The sequence below is a fragment of the Talpa europaea genome (genome assembly GCF_964194135.1).
Source record: "Talpa europaea genome assembly, chromosome: 16".
Taxonomy (NCBI): Eukaryota; Metazoa; Chordata; class Mammalia; order Eulipotyphla; family Talpidae; genus Talpa; species Talpa europaea.
Genome location: NC_140084.1, coordinates 37386488 through 37409179, shown reverse-complemented (window position 1 = coordinate 37409179; position 22692 = coordinate 37386488). Strand labels below are relative to the sequence as shown.

Below are 22692 nucleotides of genomic sequence, written 5' to 3'. Positions count from 1 at the left end.
CCGCAGGCCCGACCCAGCCCCCCTCCCCAGCCCCGCGCCCCCCACACCCACGTGGGCGCACCCCCTGCGGCGCGCCACCCCCGGCCGGCCCTGCGCCCCCGGCACCGCGCGCGGAGGGGCTCCCGGGCTGCCCGCACCTGCCCCCGCGCGTTGGCGGCGGCGCCGGGGCCGGGACCCCGCCTGAGACTCTGCCTCGCCCACATCACCCTCGGTGAGTCGGCGGCGCCCCTCGGCCCTGCCCCCCCCCCCCGCGCACCCAGCGAGCGCTCTGCGCCCTCGGCGAGCCCCGCGCCCCAGCGCAGCCTCCGCGCGCGACCCCGACTCCGGGACCCCCTGTCGTCCACGCGAGGGCGGCACCTCCCCCCTCCCTGCCTGCCTCCCTCCTAGCTCTAGTGGCCAGGCGCGGGGACCCCCGAGAAGACAACCGGGCAGTCGCCCTAATCCCCCCGCCGCGTCCCCCGGGGAAGAGCGGGTGTCCCTGTGCGCGCAGGCCCCCTGCCCGTCGTCTCTCGGGGTGTCGCCGCACCCACCCGTGCGCTCCCTCCGCCTCCTGAAGTTCGCCCCGACCAGGTGGCGACGGCGGGCGCCTTTTAGGGGTGCGCGGTCGCGCCATTGGTGGATTTTTTTAAACCGATTTGGAGGGGGGAGCGCGGCGCGGGGGGCGGCGAGAGCGCTCCAGCCTCTGCTGCTTCGCTCCTCGCGCTGCTGCTGCTGCTGCTCCGCGCCACCCGCGCTCCCCGCCGCGCCAGCTCCCGCCGGCCCCCGGGCGCCGAGATGAAGGTGCTGGGACACAAGTTCGAACTGCTGACAGGTACCCCCGCCCGTCCCCGCGGCCGCCCGCCGCGCCGCCCCGGCCGCGCTACTGCCCGAGTTGGAGCGAGAGTGGGGTGCAGTGGCCGGGGCTGGAGGCGGCCCTGGGAGCGGGGGCAAGGACGCCGGCCAACCCCTAGCTGGTGCGCTGCCTGCGCCCAGGCGCAGCGGGGCCCCGAGAGGACTTAGGGCCGCGCCCGGCCGCCCGGCGCTGGGCGCTGAGCCGCGGGGACAGTGTCCGGGCCAGGGCGCGTCTCCCGAGTCTCCACAAGCCCAGCGCTAGGCAGGTCCCTAAAAGCAAGCTCAGCCACTGCCCCCCGATCGGTGTCGCTGGTCCCCTAAGAAAAGGAGACCCCTGGACTCCCGACCAGAGGCCACTCTCCCTAGAAGTTTCTTGTTGGGAGTAAAGACCAAGTGACCTGGGAAATGGGGAGCCAAATTGGACTCATTGGGGCACCTAAGCCTTGGGCCCTCTGGAGAAGTGGCCAGAGACTTGGTTGGATGCCCACATCTGGGGTGCCAGTGGCTGGGGGTCCCCGCAGGGCAATGGGCTAAGCCCACGGGAGTGAGAAAGGGAGCAGGGACCTGCAGCCAGGAGTCTGAAGGGTGGGGGACACCCCAGGCCTGGAGCACAGATTGCACAGGTGGTGTCTGTGCTCTTGCCTGAGAGGAGAGGCTGTGGAGCCAGCAGGACAGGAGGAAGGGCTGGGGAGGGGGAAGCCTGGGGATCCCACCAGGCCGCTGCAGGGGCTGGGTCCCTGTATACTGGATGGATGTGAGTTCCTGTAAATGTTCTCTGGTCCCTGGAAGGTTTGGTCCTGTTCCTGGCAGACTTGCTGTCCAGGCGCAAGGGAACAGAACACCGGAGTCCTGTTGCAAGGCAGCAAAGGAGTGCACTCAGGAAACGGTGAAGTCTGAGTGGGGGCGGGAGGGGAGCCGAGAGATTGAGGACAGCGTTTGTATTGTATTCTAAAAGGCAGGATTTCTATTCATGGAGAGGGAGAGGGAGGTGGCTTTGCTGAGGGAAGGCTGGACCGTCATTTTGCAGAGGCCCTGGAGAGAAGCTTGAACTGGGAGGGATGTGGAGGCCCGAAGGCCTGGAGTTGGGGGTGGGGGCACATCTGGGGAAGTTTCAGGTTGTGAGTTCCAGTCTGTGCTGCTCAGGGGGACTCCTGGGGGACTCAGAGAGAAGAGAAGGTGGGGGTTATCCCCGAGGCTCTGGAAACTGTGGCCAAGTGCTCAGAAGTACCCCAATCTGAGCTCAGTTAGCCAGAGGCTGACACCTCTCCTTCAATTCCTTGCCAGCTTTTCCTTGTAGCACTCATTGCGGCCAGTGGCCTCCTGACTTCATGGGGCCCTGCACAGGTGGCTGACCGTGTTCCTCCCCTGGAGGGAAGTTTTCACAACCCCCTGGGTTCTCAGAGCCACGCATGGGGGACAGAGTCCTTGGATCCTTGCCCTTCTCCTCCCCAGAAGGTCCTGCAGGAAGAATGCTCACAGGGGGCATGCTTGGGGGGCTCTCGTGGGGGCCCAGGCTTGGAGGCCTTGTGCTCTCATCTTCTGGGCACCGGGGTCAGGGCCTTTTTCCCTCATCAGACCGTTTGCCTGGTTCTGGCAGATGCTCTAAGCCCCTGAACAGGTGAGAACGGGAACTTCCTTCACTGTCACAGGAGCAGGCTCCTCCAGTACCGCTCCTCGGGCCCTGGGTGGCGGCTGCCATCGAGGTGGTCACTGTGACCTTCCTTCTCCAACTCCCATCGATCTCCTCGTCCCACAGATGTAGCTTCCCATCCCAGCCCCTACTGCTGTGTGATTTCAGACAGGTTGCTTCCCATCTCTGACTTCCGTTCTTCCACGTTAGAGACTACGGAACTGCTGACCGTCCCTCTGAGAGCTCGCTGAGTCAGCATGGTGACCGGGTTGGGACCTGGCCCTGGTGGCATCTGGCCATCTTTGTGTCCCCTCTGGCCACTGGGGAGCTTGGGTCTGTCTGCACTTGATTCCTCTTCCCTTACATTCATGGGATTTTAACTGGTGTCCCCTGGAGGAGAAGGAGCAGGTCAGTGAGTGATTGTCCAGCCCGTCAGCTGTTTCTCAGGGTAACTCTGCCCCCACATGAGCCTTAGGTGATCATCTCACTGACCCGTGTAGTCAGACCTCTCAGTTCTCAGGTATTGATCATCCCCACTTCATGCTTTACAGCGAGGTCAGCGTGTCCAGCAGGTGGTCAGCAATTGGCAGTGGGAGACAGGCCTGTCGTTCCTGAGTTGCTCCCTCAGTATCCTGGTGTCCTCCCCTCCCCTTTGCTTTGGTTACCCCTGGGATATTCTGGCTACTACTCTGGCTTCTCCTCACAGTCTAGGCCTCCCTGAGTTGTGCCTCTGCGGGATCTGCTTAGACCTCAGCTTCCTGCCAGTGGGACAAGGTGGGACACAACACCTGGGCTTGGGCCTTACCCACCAGACAGCCACAGCTCTGATGCCAGGTGGGGAAATCCAGGTGCCCCTCACATACCGGGTCCCCTGCCTGGTCAGGCCCAGTGAGAACCTGCCTTTGCATTCCTGAGAGGGGCTTGGAGGGGCTGCTTCAGGAGACTCACAGGTGACTGAACCATTTTCCAGATTCCACAAGGGTCTTTTGGGAATCAGAAGATGCGAGGTCTCCTTCTTTGCTCCTTAGCCAATTCTTAGCTTCTTTGAGCCTTGGTCTTCTCATCAGTAAAAGGGGAATAATGGCTCTGTCTCCTTAGCTTCTGAGGACACCAGAACACCTTCAGCCCTGCACGGGAGCTGGGCAGTCCGCAGAGGGCAGGCTCTTGGCTGGGTGATTTTGAATTTTTTAATGTGATGTGGGAAAGTGGGACATTAGTCCGCTTGCAGGTAGGAAGGTGGTGGTTTTGTGCTTTTATACTCAAGCAGTATCTTTCCAAGGTGGCTTGGAGAGAGCTCTAAGAGGGCAGATTTGGGGGCTCTGCAATGGTCCCTTGGGAGCCTCTGTGCTGGATTGGAATTTGGAAACTTTAGAAAATATCCTTGATTATTTGTGGTTAAAAAGCAAACATTTTGCTGGTTCTGACTGGCATTTTGGTGTTAATTTTAATGCATCGAGGATGTGGCCCCCACAATCCCATAGACTGCACGTAAATAGTGTGTGATCGTTGGCAGGTGTGTTGACCCACATTTTACACATGGGGGAAACTGAAGCATAGATTTACCGCCCCCCCATCCCCCCCAGAGGCTGAAAATAGAACCCTGAATCCTCATTGCCAGTTCAGTAAACTTCACTGTATCCCTGGGGTGCTGCCATGGGTTTGGGGGACATGTAGATGAGTAAGGAGGGGGTCTTCTGGAGGAGAGGTGAGACCTGTGTCCTGGGTGACTTGTGGTAGGTATGGGACAAGATGATCCACTGTGCACAGGGGTAACCTTATGGGAATCCAACTTTTATGAAGTGCAAGCTGATGATGATGCATCTAAAACTTAAAAGGGCCTCCCTGATGGCCTAGGGGTTAAGGCTCCACTATCATCATTATGGCCTGAGTTCGATCCCCAGCCAGGGAGCTGACCCACATATGGTGCAGCAGACCTCTCCTCTATTGCCCACTGCTCCCCTTAGCAGTGTATTTCAGTAAATCTGCCTGTTCTGCTCTGATGAGTCCTCTCACAACCCCGTACCTCTGACCTATACCCCAGTTCTTCTACGTAAAAATAAAAAAATTTAAAAAGACTTTATATTAAAAAAAAAACACACTTAAAAATATGTACCATCTGTGACTCAGCAGTTGAATTTTTAGGAACATATATAGATGTGTGCAGAGGTGTTTGTTCAAAGATGTTTATGCCACCCTTGTTTATAGGGAAAAAATAACTGGAAACAACCTTAAATGCTCAATAACAGAGGTGGTTAAGTAAATGAGGTGCATTCCTACCAGGGAACCCGGGCAGCTATGAAGGGTGCTGCCAAAGGTTACTTATCCCTCTGAACAGATGTCCTCATACCCATGTAATAAACAGCGGTGATGACAGCTCACACTTCTGTGGCATTTGCCATATGCCGGGCACCATCCGAGAGCCTTCTTTCTGTACATTAGCTCATCCCCATCACAACCCTATGATGTATGTGTGATTATTTCCTCCTGTTCCCAGATAAGAAAACTGAGGCTCAGAGAGGTTAAGTAACTTGCCAAAGGTCACACAGGTGGAGAGTGACTGGGTGGAATTTGAACTGAGATACCATCAACACCATCCAAAAGATATGTCAAAGCAGTGGGTTTTGCTGGGGGAAAAAAATGTCTTTTTCAGTGTATAGATTAGCATTGAATAAAGAATGAGAGGACAGCTGTGAAAATGTAACTAGCGATTTCCACTGGTTAATAGGATTATATGTGACTTTTACTTTCCTCTTGCACTTCTGTTTTTCTGGCTTTTCTCAGTGAATGTGTATCGTATGAAATTCAAATTTCTGTTTTTTTATTTTATTATTATTATTATTATTTTTAAGATTGATTTTATTTATTTGGGGTTTTTTGTTTGTTTATTTATTTATTTATACAAGCACTGGGTACAGTCAGAAGCGCGGGAGGGTGAGAGAATTCACCGGAGCCAGAGCAGGGAGCAGAGCAGGCAGAAGGACTGAAGCACACTGCTGAGGGTAGCAGCGGGCGGCAGGAGAGGTCTGCGCGCCATGTGGGACCCTCCTCCGGTGGCCGGGGAGCAGCCGGGGATTGAACCGACGCTGCAGAGGCTGCGGGCAGCTTCGCAACCCAGCGCTCAACCGCTGCGCCACCTGGGAGGCCCAAATTTCTGTTTTTTAAAAATGAGAAATTAGCAAGCGTGTAGAGGAGAGTACTGAGTGCTGGGTTCTGATGGAACCCACCAGTAGGAGTTGTGAGTTGGGTCAAGTTCAGTGTGGAGGGGGTGTGTTCCTGGAAACTCAGGCAAGGGGAGTCACGCGAGGTGATAATGAAGTTGGCTCCCCAAAAGCACAGGGAGAGGAAAGTCGCTGTGGGCACAGTGAGCAACCCGGGCACAGGCAGGGGTGCGAGTGGGTGCGATCGCGTGCATGCCTGCCTACATGCCTGCAACGTGCGTGACTGAAGAATAATGGCTCCCAACGATGTTCCAATTGAATCCCTGGACCCTGTGAATGTGACCTTACACTGAAAGAGATGCTGCAGGTGGACTCAAGTTGAGGGTCTTGAGAGCTGGAGATTATCCTTAATTGTCCAGGGGAACCCTACATGCAACCACGTGTATCCCCATAAGGGAGGCAGAGGAAGGTGGTGCTGAGACTCCCAGCCAGAGGCTTGCCTCGCTTATCTCTGCTGGCCTTGACCGGGGGACTGGACAAGGAAGGCAAGGGACACGGGTCGAGAAGCTGGGGAAAGCAGGAGAACAGGTGCCCCCCGAGAACCCAGAGAGCAAGAGTGATGCTGCCCATACATTGCTGTCTGTCCAGTGCAACTGATTGCAGACCTGTGACCTCTGGGGCTTGAAGACCACAAATGTGTCCAGTTTCAAGCCATGAAGGTGGGGCGATCTGTCATGGCAGCCCAGGATGGGGTGGGTGAGGAGATTCCATACCCAAGTCTAAGGTTTGCAGCCCCCAGGATCCTTCCCTGTGCTGCTGAAACTATTCCCTGCCAATCTGCTCCAGAGGCGGGCTGTGAATGCTGGGGTGGCTTTGGACAGTTTGCCCACATGGGTGCTCTGGGGCCTGGGAGCGGGGCGGGGAAGCTGGTGGACTGTCCTTCATCGGCCTGGAGAATCCTGTCCCATCCGGGGGCTCCGGACAAATCTCTGCCTCACCCATAAAGCAAGAGCTCCAGGCCCACTGCTGGCAGAGCCCTTGGCCCCTCCAGGGCCATCATACTAATGCGGCAAACAGGGATGGGGCGGCGAGGTCCCTGCCGTCGGGTGGTCACCCAGGAGGACACCTTTACCATCACAGCACTGGTTCCTCTGAGGGAAGAGTCGGGTGGGAAAACACCTGTTGCTTGGCGGCTGTGGTGCTGCCATTCTAGGACTGTGGGGAGTCCCGCCTCCAAGTCCCTGAGCCCACACCTGGGCTGGCTGCCGTTGTGGGGGCTGTCCAGGGACCAGGGAATGGGTGCTGGCTTCACCCGGTTCCTCCCAACTGTGTAGCATCAAAGGATCTTAAATGTCATGTTAGGTCTCTTGACTGCAAGTGACAGAAGCCAAACTTACACAGAGGGGGAATGTGGGGTGCACACAGCATGGTGGACCTAGAGCCACAGAGGGCAGTGAGGCTCTGTCTCTGTCTCCCCAACTCCTGCGGGTGCAGTTCTTTGGGCTGGCTTGTTTCTAAGTCAGGGCCTTGCTCTCCATGGCCACAGGGCTGCTGGCTCCCAGCCCACCCTACTCGCCACCCTAGGAAAGGACTTCTGTTCCCCAGGGATTCCAGCCAAGGCCTGACCCTGACTGGGGACTGTGCCCCTCCCCAAACCATCTCTGGGTGTCCACTTGGTGTCCACACTCCCTCTCCCAGCTCGCGGGCATTCTCCTCATCTCCTCTCTGTAGGCCCTCTCCAGCCTTCCTCACTCCCCAGCAGATCACTGCTCTCAGCTTCAGGTACTGCCACCGTGGGGCTGTCTCCATTCCTTCACCCCACATCTTCCTGGCCCCAGCAGCTCACCTGGCTCAGGGCTGAGCTCCCCCAGCACTCCTTCCCCAAGCACTCTCTCCCTCACGACTCAGAACAAAACCCAAGTCACCCTGACTGGTCTCTCATACCCACACCTGACCTGTCCGCAGCCCCCATGGGCTCTGCCTCCAGAACCTTCCTAAAACCAGGACTCTCCCCAGTTCCACCACCACCACTGTGCACCAGCCATTAGCATCTCTCCTCTGAATAACAGTAATAGTGGGGATCCCTGTCTCCTTCTTCACCCCCCATGACCCTCTATGGAAATCCTAACACCCCTCCCCCCCAAAAAAAACCCTCAAAGCACTCACTCAGAGAAAAACCAGTTTCCTAACCACCATCCTGGATAAAGGTTGCCTGCTGCCTTGCTCTTACCTCTATCCTCACCCCCTCTCTCCCAATCTCCCTTGCTCCAGCTACCCTGGCTTCCTCCCTTGTACCTGAGAAGGCCAAGCGAGTGTTTGTCCTGCAGCCTTGGCACCTGCCACACCAAGGCCACTCCCTCCCCTTCTTCATACCTGCCTTTGCTTATATCGCCTTCTCAGTGAGGCCCACTCTTCAGCCAGTTCTGAGGGCATCTCTGGCCCTGCTCTCTATCCCCTCTTTGACATTGCTTCCCTGCTGACACACCACAGACTTGCTGAGATTTGTTGATTGTTTGCCTCCCCACCATGAAAGTTACACAAAAGTTGAACCTTTTGTCTATAGTGGTATTTTCTCTCCAGTGCCTAGAACAGTGCCTGGCACGTATCTATCAAATCTGGTGAATGAATGAGTGACTTAGGGCCAAACCGTTTGGCCACCCCGGGGGTAGGTCACTCCTGCCTGAACCACATGGCCTGAGGCTGGGGCAGGGGAAGCGTCTCCCAGGGTAAATCGAGGTGCTGAGCGCCAGACGCAGGGCCCCCTTCTGCAGACATTGTATTTGAGGCGGGAAGACTTTGGAAGTTGTTTGGAGTCGATTCTTCTCTGCCAGGTTATTCCTCAAAGCACGAATACATTAGACATTTCAGAGAAGTCAGGGACTTTTCGTGAGAAAAATGCCCAGCAGCGAGCTGCTCCACAGGGCTCTCATTACTGCAGACCAGATTGTGTTTCTGTGCTGCAGAAATGCCTTGCCCTCCTCTTTTGAGTCTTGCAAGAAGATCCAGGACAAGTGGATCTTTGCTTCTGGGAAATTTGCCAAATTAGGCAAAGATACACAGCTGAATTGAGACACCTGTGTTAAAGAAACTTGAGAATTTGTGGTAGAAAGTGACAAACTGATCTTCTGAACTGTTTAATGTAGGTCGTTGTTACCGTGTCAATACAGTTGTGAGCTTGTGAGGTGCAGGCTAGAAGGGGCCGGCTCAGCCTATGGAGATGGGACCATCGCTTCGTGGATTGTTCTCCTAGATCAGCTCCAGTTCCTGTGGGCAAGCCTCATCCTTTCTGTTTTTCTTTGAGTGCCTTTAGCATATCAAGGTGGGTCTCCAAGAAAAAATGACCCAGATTTCGATTACATGACAAGAAAACGAGGATAATAGTAAACAAGACACAAGTGTATTTCCCACTTTCATAAGCTGCATCTGGAGATTGGCCATCCAGACCACGGCTTCTCTTTTTTTTTTTAAAAAAAAGATTTATTTATTTATTTATTTATTCATATAAGAGCTGGAGTACAGACCAGAGATGTGAGGGGCGAGAGGATTCACCAGAGACAGAGTGGGGAGCAGACCAGTGGATCTACCGAAATACACTGCTGAGAGGAGCTGCAGGCGAGGCAGGAGAGGTCTGCTGCGCCATGTGGGTAGCTCCCTGGCCGGGGATTGAACTCGTGCTGCAGTGGCTGAGGACAGCTTCATAGGCTGCATCTTAACCCCTTGCGCCACCAGGGAGGCCCCCAGACCATGACTTTTCTATGTTTTACTCTGCTACGTTTAGTTTAGTGCCCTGCCTCAGTGTCCAAAATGGCTATTCAGACTCCCACCATCACATCCGTATTCCAGCCAGCAGGAAAGAAAAAGGGTTAAAGAATGGCTTGTCTCCTCCCGATAAAACCACCACCCCAAAGTCACAGGCTTCCATTTACATCTCACTGGCAGAATGTTGTCACGAGATCGTAAATAGGTGCTATTCCTGTGGTCCACCTGCCAATCTAAAATATGGGAATCGGATATTAAAGGAAAAAGGGGGAAATAGCTATTGGGGGACAATGAGCAGTCAGCAAAGTAAGACTCTTCCTCTGGCTCCTACGGAAGCTGCCCCATGGCGTGTGCTATTGGAATCCAGTTCTCTCTGCCCCTGCTCTGCCCCTACTTCTGCCCCTGGTCTGGGAGTTAGGGGTTCAATATGTCTCAGCTTGATACCTGGAGCCATATTGTGTATGGAAACAGCTCACGCCTTGGTGCTGTATCTCAATAGGCGAGCCACTGAGCCATTTGTCAAAGAATTGTTGATGCGAGTCAACACTGTGCTTTAACCTCTCAGAAATCGGTCTGTTGGCAAGGTGAGCATCAGGACTGCTGTCGTGGGTGTCCCGTGCACACCAGAGCGGGCTGGTTGGGTTTCAGCAGCTTGGAGGGAAATCCTGCCAATGGCAGTGGATGTGCTTGGCTTGGAGCACCAGGGCCCTGCTCAGGCAGCAAAAGCTTCTAGACAGTGATTCGGATACATGGGCTCCTGGATGTGAAACTGTTAAGGAAGACCTTAGCCAATTGTTAAGGAAGACAATAGCCAATCATTATTTTGCTTATACCTTTCCTTTGAAGAGTTCACAAGGGCCTCCCCTGGTGGCGCAGTGGTTGAACCCTGGGCTGCAAGGCTGCCCGCAGCCTCTGCAGTGCCGGTTCGATCCCCGGCTGCCAGGTGAGGGTCCCACATGGTGCGACAGGCCTCTCCTGCCGCCAGCTGCTCCCCTCAGCAGTGTACTTCGGTCCTTCTGCCTGTTCTGCTCCCCGCTCTGGCTCTGGTGAATTCTCTCGCCCTCCCGTGCTTCTGACTGTACCCAGTGCTTGTATAAATAAATAAATAAATAAATCTTAAAAAAAAAAAAAAGTTCACAAGAGTGACAGATGCTTTTAAAAATCTGGGTCTAAGTCTAAAAGAGTGAGGCATGGAAGAAAAAAAGGATAGCAAGCAGGAAACAATTCTGAATGATAAGAACTCATGTGAGCAACAACTCTAAAGTTACTTTGTGTGTATGCTAGGGATGACCAAGCCAGCAAAAGTACAGTGAGGGCCACGCTTCTCTCTCCTCCTCCTTCCTCGCCCCTCCCTTACCCTTTCTTTTTCTCTGCCTCTCCTCTTCCTCCACATAACACAAGGCCAAGAGAATCAGGTTTCTTATCATGGGAGAAAAAATTACAAATAAACCAAGGAGGAAATTAGAATGAACTGTAATGTTGCATTGGAAGTAAATAAAGTGGTATAAATTCCAGATTTTATATATATATATACCAATTTATTTAATTTTATATATATATAAAATCTGGAATTTATACCAATTTATTTAATATATATATGGAAGGATATTAGGGAGAGAGAAAGAGGGAGAACTTACACTTTCTAGCTCTGCCTACTGAGACAACCCAAATCAGTGACGCCCAACAGCAAGGAGCACACCTAGAGCTCAGATCCTGCTTTTAAAGAGCCTTCTCCAATGAATGGAGCCAGGTTTCTTGGAGACTTGGTAGATTCCAGGGTGGAGACAGAGAAAATGCAAGATGAGTATGGAACATCCTGGGGCTAAAAAATTAGAAGCCGCTTTAAAAAATGACAAGTGGTTGGTGAAAGGACACGAGGGCCACATTGAAGGAACCGCAGTGGCCAAAGTTGGCACAATTTGAACAATGAAACAAGTAGTGATGGGAATGGATGATAATCCGCAGAGGAAAAGAAATAGTCCGAGTGCATACTAAGAAATAAATGACTAAATAAGTAAAGGGAGGCAAAAGGATATATCTGTTTTACAGGAGAATGGCAATTAATAAATGTAGCAGGGATGATGGAAAATGAAAATTATCATTAGGCGAACACCATGGGAATAATTGTAGGCAAGGATCACTGATGGCTGCTAAAATTAGCAGACAAAGGTATGATGAGAAGCAGAATGTTTTCTTGATCTCAGAGTCTCTTCCTACAAAATACTTATGAATGACTAAGGGAAAAAACAGTAACCTCACGCGGGAGAAAACTGGCAACACAATTTCACCAGTGATGAAGTTCATCATCCTCAGTGACAAGACACGTTGACATCAGGCAGCCCCTGTAGGATGCAACCAGAAGAGCACTTCACTTCTGTTCCCTTTTTCCAGAAATGCCTGAACTGGGTCTCCCTGGCAGCCTAGGGGTTCTCAGCACTGTCACCTCCATGACTTTCTATCCCTGGCCAGGGAGCTACCCACATGGCGCAGCAGACCTCTCCTGCCTCGCCCACTGCTCCCCTCAGCAGTGTATTTCAGTAGATCTGTTGGTCTGCTCCCCACTGTCTCTGGTGAATCCTCTCACCCCTGCACCTCTGGCTTATACCCCAGTTCTTCTACACAAATAAATAAAATAAAATCCTCAAAAAAAAAAAAATGCCTGAACTTGGCCTAATCCTAAGAAAAGAGCAGACAGACCCAAACTTGGGGACATTCTAGAACTTTACCTGATCAGTCTTTTTCAAATGTGTCAACACCATGAAAGACAGAATGAGGAACCATCCTGATTAGAGCCAACTAAGGAGGCAGGTACCCCTTAGACTGGACAACATTGGGAAAACAGGTGAAATTCACATGAGGTCTCTACATTATGTAACGGTATTGCATGTGCTTTATTTCCTGGTCTTACTAATTGCATTTTTTGTGGTTTTTTTTAAAGATTTTATATTTATTTGTAGTGTAGAGGAACTGGGTTACAAGCCAGAGGTGTGGGGTAGGGTAGTGGTGCTGGTGATGAAAGGATTCACCAGAGACAGAGTGGGGAGCAGAACAGGAGGACTGACTGAAATACACTGCTGAGGGGAGCAGCGGACGAGACAGGAGAGGTCTGCTGCACCATGTGTGTCAGCTCTCTGGCCAGGGATAGAACTGAGGTTGCTGCAGTGATTGGGCTGAGACTTAACCCCCTAGGCCACCAGGGAGTTCCTACTGGTTCTGTAACTTGATAACAGAAAAGGGTGAGTGAAGGGCCTGAGGAAAATTTCTGTTTTGTTTTTTCTTCCATTTTTCTGAGTCTGAAATCAAAAAAGTTAAAAGAGGGGCAGAGTGTTATGTCTTAGTCAGCAGTGTTTTTTTCTGTTCTGTTGGTACATAAAATGTTAGTATGGACAAATCAATAGTATTAGATGTGTTAAAGTCTGCTGAGTGGAATAAAAACCTGCTTTTACACTGTCCCGGCCCAAATTCTTCTTGAGATAAGCTTTGTTACAGTTACCTCTGAATCGTTGTATCTATTTAGAGCTTTTTTTTTCTTTTACATAAATGGGTTTATTTATAAATATTCTGTGACATGCCTTTTGCTCTTTACTGCATAGTTTAGATGCTTTCCTTGCCTGCTGGGATAGAGCTGCCTCAGTTCTTAAGTGCTGCCTGGTGCTGTGTGGTGCGTCCCATAGGCGATCTTACCAACTCCTGCTGCTCCCTGGCTGTCTCCTCTTGTTTCCTCTTCCAAGCTGCACTGCAGCCAGGGCCCTTGCACATGGCTTCTTAGTCTACGTGTGTGCGTTTTTCTTTAGGATAAATTCCTAGGGACAGAATAGCAGAGTTGACAGACATTTGCATTTATCCAAATGACCAAGTTGCATGCAAATAAAGTGGAGCCCACTGCAAGTCAAACACTGGCCAAGAGGAGAGCTGTTTCCATGAACTCGCCAGCACTGAATGTGATCAGTCTTTTCAGAGTTTGCAGTCTGATTTCTCCGCATATGCCAACTTTACTGTGCTGATGTCTTGTCACTGTCTCCTTCAATTCTTGCCTTTCTCCTTGGGACAGTTGTGGGTCTGTGGGGTAGGGAGTGATTCTTCTTTTTTTAAAAGATTTATTTATGCATAAAAGAACTGGGGTACAGGCCAGAGATGCAGGGGTGTGGGGTGAGAGGATTCACCAGGGACAGAGTGGGGAGCAGAACAGGCAGATCGACTGAAATACACTGCTGAGGGGAGCAGCGGGCAAGTCAGGAGATGTCTGCTGTGCCATGTGAGTAGCTCCCTGGCCAGGGCTCAAACTTGTGCTGCAGAGGCCGAGGATAGCTTCACAGTGCTATACTCAACCCCTTGCACCACCAGGGAGGCCTGGGGAGTGATTCTTGTGTGACTCTTACCTCTAGCCCTGGGCTCTAAATGCTGGCAGAAACCCCCAACTTGTTGAGACAAATCAAAGACCCCCTACTGCTCTCTGGTCAACAACTGCTTTGTTCTGTAATATGTATGATCCACTGGTCAACTTAATGGAAGCACTTACTGAATAGCTTTGAGAATGATTATGGTAATTACTTACATGTTTAACCCTAATAAAGCCAAGGGTTCACATGGTCCAGTCTTAGCATTTAGAGAAGCACAAATCAGCAACCAAAAGTAATTACAAAGCAGTGCAGTTCCTCTTAAAGAATCCACCCACATCTGAGCCCCCTTCACCACTCTCCAGGCCCCATTTTTCAAGGCCTCTGTTCCCTCTCCCTGCCCCACCCTCCCCTTTTTTTAAGATTTATTTTATTTATTTATGCATACAAGGACTGGGGTACAGGCCAGAAGTGTGAAGGGTAAGAGGATTCACCAGAGACAGAGTGGGGAGCAGAAAGGGCAGATCTACTGAAATACTCTGCTGAGGGGAGCAGCAGGTGAAACAGGAAAGGTCTGCTGCGCCATGTGGGTAGCTCCCTTGCCTGGGATTGAACTCAGGCAGCAGTGGCTGGCGATAGCTTGATAGCACTAAGACTTTAACCCCAGAGCCACCAGGGAGGCCCACCCCTATATTTCGAACATTAGCTTCCCCTCTGTGCCAGAAGGCAGGGTCCTCTACCTTAAGACACAAGGAAAAGAAACACCAGAGCTGCACTGGCCACGGAGATACCACATGGCGCAGCAGACCTCTCCTGTCTCGCCTGCTGCTCCCCTCAGCAGTGTATTTCAGTCAATCTGCGTGTTCTGTTCCCCACTCTGTCCCTGGTGAATCCTCTCACCCTCCCGCACCTCTGGCCTGTACCCTGATTCTTGTATAAATAAATAAATCTTAAAAAAAAAACAATAACAAACACCAGAGCTGTCTTAAGTAGACGAAGGGTGGAAAACAAGACCCTCATCACCTATGTAAGAATATTTTTGTCCCACTCAAATGGGTTCAAGACTCTTTCATGTAAGAGGCATTTTTATATCCACTGTCTCTGCTGCACCTCAGAGCTTTCTAGGTGGACAGAGGAAGGCTAGCGCTTCCAGTCTGCATATAGACAATCTTTTTTAGTGATCTGCCCAAAATAAAGCTCGGTGGTGAGTGATATAGAGGAAACACTGGCCCTGGTTTCAAAGTCCCAGGGCCTGACCACTGGGGAGGGGAAGTTTGGATTTCATTCCAGGTGGGCCTGGTTCAAACAATCCGTGTTCCTGTTAGAGATTAAGGGGAAAAATTGACAATCAAAAGGACCCTGTGTTTGGCGCACAGACTTCTGGGGTCCCCACCCTGTGCTCCCAACTCCCTGACAGCCTTCCCAAGCCTTCCTTGCTGCAGGTTGATGGGAATCTCATTTTTTATATAACATCACCTAGCTGCTTTTAAAAAAAAAAAAAATGGTCGTTTTCTTAGAAAGAAACTTGTGTGCCACTATCCTGTATGAATGTCTGCTCTGGCCTCTGGTCTGGGGCCCCACATTTCTGGGGAACCCAGGGTGTTCTCCAAGACATCCCCAGCTCCTCTGGATGATGAAGGTTCCTCTCCAGCCCCCTTCCCTGCCACCCCCTCCATCACAGGCCATCTGTCCCTGCGCTGCCCACTCTCAGCCTTTTAATAGCATCGCCCTTGGGGAAGATGGTCTCCAGGGTGGTTTTGTAAAGGCCTGGGGTAGGGCGGGGACACTCCAGCACATGAAAGACACCAAGGCCTTTCATGGATTTGGGTGTTCAAGGAGGCAGGTGGCTAAAAATGTCCTATTGGGGGAAGGGTGCTCCAAGGTGGGGGCCCTTCTTTCAACTCCCTACCCAGCTGGATGGATGAATGTGCACACATCAGAGAGGATGGCAGGGAAGGGGGGTGGATAGGGGAGAGGACTCCTTTCTAAAAATACAGCCCATCTGCATTGTGTTAGCTGGTTTCCCCGGAAACCACTGGGAACAGAAAGCTCCAAGTGGCAGGGAGGTGCGGGACCTGGGCGCCTGGCGGGCAGAGGCCTCCCTGCCTGGCCTCTTCTGCCCAGACAGGAGGCTTCAAAGTGCTGGATTAGCTCTGTGAGGCCTGCTAGCCAGCAGCTCCCCAGCCCAGCCTCCGCACAGCTGCGCTCCAGACTAGACTCCAGCAGGGACCTCCTGGCACTCGTGAGGCACCATCTTTGTGATTCTGAAGGACTGATGCTCCCTGCTTCTGACAGGAGGGAAGAAAGCCAGGCCCAGTCGCACAGTAGCTCTGCCACAGAAGAGGGCTCCAGGCAGGGCCCCGCGCCCTTGGGTCAGGCGACCTCTGTACTGATCCCTAGGTCTTCCCCTAAGGAGCAGGGATGGGCAGGAGTGGAATATGTGTGTGTGTGTGTGTGTGTTGGGGGGCGGGGGGTTGTATCCTCAGACCAACTACCTAATGAATTGTTAACTTTACAGGGTAGAAGAGGGTTTCACCCTTAAGCAAGGCTACAAATAGAATAGGAATTGGGGGCCTCCCCGGTGGTGCAGCGGTTGAGCGCTGGGTTGCGAAGCTGCCCGCGGCCTCTGCAGCTCTGGTTCAATCCCCGGCTGCTCCCCGGCCACCGGAGGAGGGTCCCACATGGCGTGCAGACCTCTCCTGCCGCCCGCTGCTCCCCTCAGCAGTGTACTTCGTCACTCTGCCTGCTCTGCTCCCCGCTCTGGCTCTGGTGAATTCTCTCACCCTCCCGCGCTTCTGACTGTACCCCAGTGCTTGTATAAATAAATAAATAAATAAATAAATAAATAAATAAATCTTTAAAAAATAATAGGAATTGGGGGTGGGGGTGGGGAGGAGGCTGGCAGCCCAGGCAGGTAAAAGGAAGGAATCCATCCTCCCAGGTGAGGTTCGTGGCTTGTAGGGTGTGCACCCCATTTCCAGGCCTGGTCCTATCTGCTCCTGCCTCTGGTCCTCACTTTCCATCAGGGCAAAATCACACAGCACAAGAAAGCAGTTGGGGAGCCCTGAATTGCTTTGTAATAGTAAGGAGTTGTCATTGATCTTCAACCCTATCATTTTTCTTTGAGTGTGTTTTTTCCTGAGTTCAGATTGTGAACCCCAGCTTTCAGTCCTCCACGCTGGGGTCACCCTATTACCTCTGATATATATCCGTCCCAGCTGCTGGGTGGGACTATTTGGGTTTCTCATGATTTGGATAAGAATGTATGTTTCACAGCCACCTTTTCTATTTAATAACTTTAAATAGTTATTTCCCCAGATTACTAAATAATCACTTACAAGCTACTCATCCATAGTTTGTCTAGTGCCCTGTGCATGGATATTTAGCTTTTTCTGGATATTTTCTTTTTAGAAAGGGCACTCTGCTGAGCATTCTGGTGCTCTCTGGTTTCTTAGGACATTTTCCCAGAGAGAAGACTGCTGAGTCCAACAGTATGAACCTTCAAAAAAAAAATTAATTCACTTTTCAAAACTGCGGTCCAGAAAGATGGATCCAGTTATACACCCACAGGCCGTGCAAGGAAAGCACCACTTTTGGTGCATCTTTGCCAGCACGGCAGACTTTGCCAGTTCCATTGGCCAAAGAAAAATAGGATCTTGTTTTCATTTGAATTTCTTTGGCTTTTAGTGAGTTTCCATATTTTCCCCATAATTTTATTTTATTTTTTTAAAGATTTATTTATTTATTTATACATGCACTGGGTACAGTCAGAAGCGCGGGAGGGTGAGAGAATTCACCAGAGCCAGAGCGGGGAGCAGAACAGGCAGAAGGACCGAAGTACACTGCTGAGGGGAGCAGCGGGCGGCAGGAGAGGTCTGCGCGCCATGTGGGACCCTCCTCCGGTGGCCGGGGAGCAGCCGGGTATCGAACCGGTGCTGCAGAGGCAGACGGGCAGCTTCTCAACCCAACACTCAACGGCTGCGCCACCGGGGAGGCCCTCCATGATTTTAATTCTTTTATGAATTTTCAGTTCAGGTCATTGGCAGCTTTGCTCATGCTGCATGCTGGTGTCTGCCATCCTGGAAGGCAGGGAGGGGTGGTGGTGCCAGGCCAGGTGGGGGTGGGGTGCGACCGTCTCTGACTCCCAGACCACTGGCTCCTCCAGATGCGTGCACACAGGGGTGTATCCACCCAAGAGCACGGAGGACCCTTACTTTCCAAGCCCAGGGGTCTCCCAGGAACACCCAGCAACTAGAGCCTGCCACGCTGCCAGTGTGCCCCAGCCTTCCTCACCCAGGCTGGTCCTTCATGACCGGGTGGACAGCCTTCTGCTCTGTTCCCTGATGTCCGACAGGACCCCACTGTCCACTTCCCACCAGAAGGCTTCTGTCTGTGTCTGACCCAGGGTTTGGCCTCCCATACGCCTCTCAATAAATGCAGAATTTTACTTTTAATTGTTTCAGGGGTCATTCTGTGTTGCTCTTCTATTTTTTGCAATGCATTTTAATTTTTAAGAGGAAAGGATATAAAGACACCCCTGAGCCAAGCAGCAAGCTCTGCAGATGAGGCTCGCAGCTCATGCATGGTGAAGTGGGGCGACGGTCTGTGCCTGGGGACACGAGGAGGGAAAGATGGGTGTGGGGGTCCCTCCTCGACCCCGTAGGTTCAGTGCAGGGCCCGGGCGTCCCCGCTGCCACTGACCTCAACCCTCTCTTTCGCCCTCCCTCCCTAGGGCTCCTGCTCCACGACATGACCATGGCCGGGCTGCAGGAGCTGCGATTCCCCGAAGAGAAGCCGCTGCTCCGGGGTCTGGACGCCGCTGAGCTGGTGAGTCGCCCCTTTGCGTCGTGGAGGGGGCGGAGGGCGCCACCTCGTGGCCAAGGAGGAAACGACGCGCCTGCCCTCTGGTTTTGACTGGAGCCAGCTGCGCTGGGTACCCAGGTACCTTGGGCCCCCGAGAAGCCTTGCATGCCCCTTGGATGGCCTGGGTGCCCACGAGACTAAGACGCAGCCAACCTCGCTGTGGCTTTGACCGTCTTTGGAGCTATCAGACTCTTTAGGGGAGTTGTTCCCCTTTCAATGATGAGAAAAGAGAGGCACAGAAAGGTTAACACACATGGCCGAGGTCACACAGCTGTCAGGGAGGGAGGGCACCCTCTGGGCAGTGCTGCCCCAGCAGGCACATGGGGCTTCCTTATTTTCCAGGCCTCTCCTGGTCTGCAGCTTCTCTGCCTTTTCCTCATGAACCTCTGAGGTTCAAGGACAAGTATAACCAGCTGTGCTGCCCTGGGCAGCAGGAGGTGGTTATTTTGGTCCAAAGGACCTTCCCTCCCGGCTCCTGGTGTTAGGCCGAAGCTACTTCCACCCCACTCTTGTTTGTGGTGCCAGGGCGGCACACCTCCCCTTTTCCTGCTGCCCTTTTCCTTCGGTGGATCCCCTGCCTGGAGAATTCTGGAGCATCAAGCATCATGGGGGTCTCTGCTGGTTAGGCCCCCTAACCCCATCAATTAAAGGTGGAGGTGTCACGAGCCTGAGCATGTAGGTCTCTGCACTGCCCGTCTCCTGCCAGAAGGTGAGCTAGAGATCCGCTGAGGCACGTGGAGGGACTGGGCCAGCACCTGCTGCCCCCTGAGAAGGCCAGTCTTGTCTTAAAGACAGAACCTTGAGTTACTTTATAACACAGATTATCTGAGGGCCTCCCTGGTGGCGCAGGTGTTAAAATCTCAGCATTATCAAGCTATCGCCAGCCACTGCGGTCTGAGTTTGATCCCCTCCCCAGGGAGCTGACCCACATGGCACAGCAGACCTCTCCTGTCTTGCCCGTGTCTTTCTTTTTTTAAAAGATTTTATTTATTTATGCATACAAGAACTGGGGTACAGGCCAGAGGTGTGGGGGGGGTGAGAGGATTTACCAGAGACAGAGTGGGCAGCAGAACAGGCAGACTGACTGAAATACACTGCTGAGGAGAGCAGTGGGCAAGTCAGGAGAGGTCTGCTGTGCCATGTGGGTAGCTCCCTGGCCGGGGATCGAACTTGTGCTGCAGTGGCTGCTGATAGCTTCATAGGTTGTGTCTTCCCCTCACCAGTGTACTTCGGTCAGTCTGCCTGTTCTGTTCCCCACTCTGTCTCTGGTGAATCCTCTCACCCCCCGCACCTCTGGCCTGCACCCCAGTTCTTGTATGCAGAAATAAATATATATATATTTTTAAAAGATTATGTGAGGCCAGCCCCCAGGCATTGTCAGGGGATGTGCTGTTCACTGAGCAGACCTTTATCTAGTTCAGCACCCTGCTTGTACCGAGCCCCTGCCATCTTCCCAGAGCCTGCAGGAATCCCCCAAACTTCCCTCACCCCATTTGCTCTCTGCAAAGACATCAGGTCAGTTTTCTGCTTGAACTCTGCAGTGACTGCAGTCTCCCTCGGAGGAGAGGGTTTCGTGGGCTGGGTGGTGGCCCTTGAAGACCCATACACCTCATCACAAGAGTTGAGGTGTGGGGCAATGGCGCAGCCCATCCGAGGTGGAGTGTGTCTCCTCCATGCCTCACCTCAGGAGAGCTCCTCTCCTCCACCCAGCCCGGCAGGGCCCCTCGCTGCCCACTCCCTCGCTCATTGAGCACAGCCCCCTTCACCCATCCTGCTGGCTCTGCCTTCTTTCTTTCTTTTTTTAAAAGATTTTATTTATGTATGTATACAAGATCTGGGGTACAGGCCAGAGGTGTGGGAGGGTGAGAGGATTTACCAGAGACAGAGTGGGGAGCAGAACAGGCAGACTGACTGAAATACACTGCTGAGGGGAGCAGTGGGCGAGTCAGGAGAGGTCTGCTGTGCCATGTGGGTAGCTCCCTGACCAGGGATAGAACTCGTGCTGCAGTGGCTGCTGATAGCTTCATAGGTTGTGTCTTAACCCCTTGTGCCACCAGGGAGGCCCGGCTCTGCCTTCTTTCTGCTGTATCTGGCATCTCTCACTTCATCCCACCTGGACTCTGGGCCAGAGTTTGCCCCTCAATGTCCTCACCCTGCTGAGGGTCCCATCTCAGTCCTCTGTGGAGGCCTGGGAAGCCAGCCCAGCTTCTCTCTTCTTTCCGTCAGCCTGAGCCACATCCCTGAGACCCATTTTCCTCTGCTGTATCCAAAGGCGATTCACAGCCCTGCCCCAACCTCAAGAAAGCCTCCTTGGCCCTCCCAGCGTGGCCTTTACAGGTTTCAGGCACATGGTGTGGTCCTGCCTCATGCTGCTGGGACTCCACGTGTTGGAGTTCCTAGGCTCTCCCCAGTAACCAGTGCCTGCTGGAGCTCTTCTGCTCGCCTCCCCAGGCTGTTACCCTGGCAGACAGATCCCCTCCTTGCCATGTGCCGCGTGTGGAAGAACCTGTTCTTTTCCCTTTTTAAATCTCCCACACCTGCTCGGTGCAAAACCTCTGCGTTGAGTGAGGAGGGACTGTGTCCACCGCCACCTGCCGTCCCCACCCATGACCCCTGCCGGACTTACCGCTCCTGTCACTTAGCCTGGGGTGTCCCCTGCTCCAGGAGAACTGCTGCAGCACCTGGACCGGGCTCTTACCTGTCTTCCTGGAATGTTCCTCCTTGGCCTGTGTGTGTAAAAGGGGAGCGGGGTTTGTCCCTGGATTGGCTTGCGTTATTCCTACTGTTTCTTGGTTTTGGTCTCCTGCGCCTCTCCCAGCACCCCAAGAGCACATAGCTCCCTGCCATGATCTGCCTCACCCTCAGTGATGTCTTTCTCTGAGATAACTACCCCCCCCCACCAGAGTCTTGAGGAATGTCCCTTCCCACTCCCCACCTTGTGCAAGGTCTTCAGGTGAGCAGATTTCATCAACAACCAGCCCGTCCCCTTTCCCCAGGCCCGGCCCCTTCCTTCCCGGTTCCTAGGGATTCTGGGAGGTAACGCCTCCATGTTCCTCTTCCCGCCCCCATGCAGACCCCTAGGCCCCAATGAACCCATGGGCCAGGCTCAGCCGTGCCATTTTTTTTTTTTTTTAAGATTTATTTATTTATTTATACATACAAGCACTGGGTACAGTCAGAAGCGCGGGAGGGTGAGAGAATTCACCAGAGCCAGAGCAGGGAGCAGAACAGGCAGAAGGACTGAAGTACACTGCTGAGGGGAGCAGCGGGCGGCAGGAGAGGTCTGCGCGCCATGTGGGACCCTCCTCCGGTGGCCGGGGAGCAGCCAGGGATCGAACCAGCGCCGCAGAGGCTGCGGGCAGCTTCACAACCCTCAAACACTGCACCACCGGGAAGGCCCTCAGCCGTGCCATTTTTAATCGCAGTCTCAGAGGGCCTTTCTTCTTTGGGTGTGAGACCCTCTAGTGCCATCTGATTTTTCCACCACTCCCACCTGCCGGAATTCGGGGGTTGAACTTTTCCTTCTTATGAGAATGAAGTATCAGAATTACTGGTTTTCATTCTTTGCCTTCCCACTCCCAAGCTCAAGGAGGGAAGAACAGCTAACATGTGCTTCTCGTTGACTTCCCACAAACACTGAGGCTCAGTGACCTGATGTAGCCGAGCGGGGGGAACCAGAGAGGGTTCTAGACTCAGTAAGAAGTTAAGACAGAGGTCCAGGTGGTGTGTGTAGAGGGTGGGCTTGGAGGGGATGAAGTCTAGTAACTCTGACACACTGAACCCCCATTCCTCTGGAGCTGGGTGAATAGTGGGTGTATCCCGCTGAGTTCCCTCATTTGCAAAGTGAGAATTGCTCATCCACATCTGTGTGTTTGGGGAGCCCATGCCAGGCTTTATGCTGAAAGCAGAGCCAGGTGTGGGCCCACCCTCAGCACCAGCAGGCCAGCGGGAAGGCACCAGTCAGACTCTCCATCCAGTGCAAATGAGCCTAACGCAGGGAAATCGCTGCCCTGAGACCAGGGAGCAGGCGGGGCTGGAGAGGCTGGTGCAGCTGCCACAGGCCCAGCCAGACGGCTCCTCGGTGCAGGTCAGAAATCCCCTTCTGGCCTCCCTG

At 53.1% G+C, this 22692-nt stretch overlaps 1 protein-coding gene across 1 annotated transcript in view; it reads left to right on the top strand.

Annotated features, from left to right (window-relative positions):
* Nucleotides 1-774: 774 nt before the first annotated feature.
* Nucleotides 775-22692, top strand: part of NDRG4 (NDRG family member 4) — a gene marked incomplete at both ends in the record, with an annotated part of 36694 nt that continues 14776 nt past the window's right edge. Inside the window, 2 exon segments of the mRNA XM_084257265.1 lie at nucleotides 775-811; nucleotides 18448-18542. Of these exon segments, the coding sequence (XP_084113391.1) occupies nucleotides 775-811; nucleotides 18448-18542 (132 nt within the window).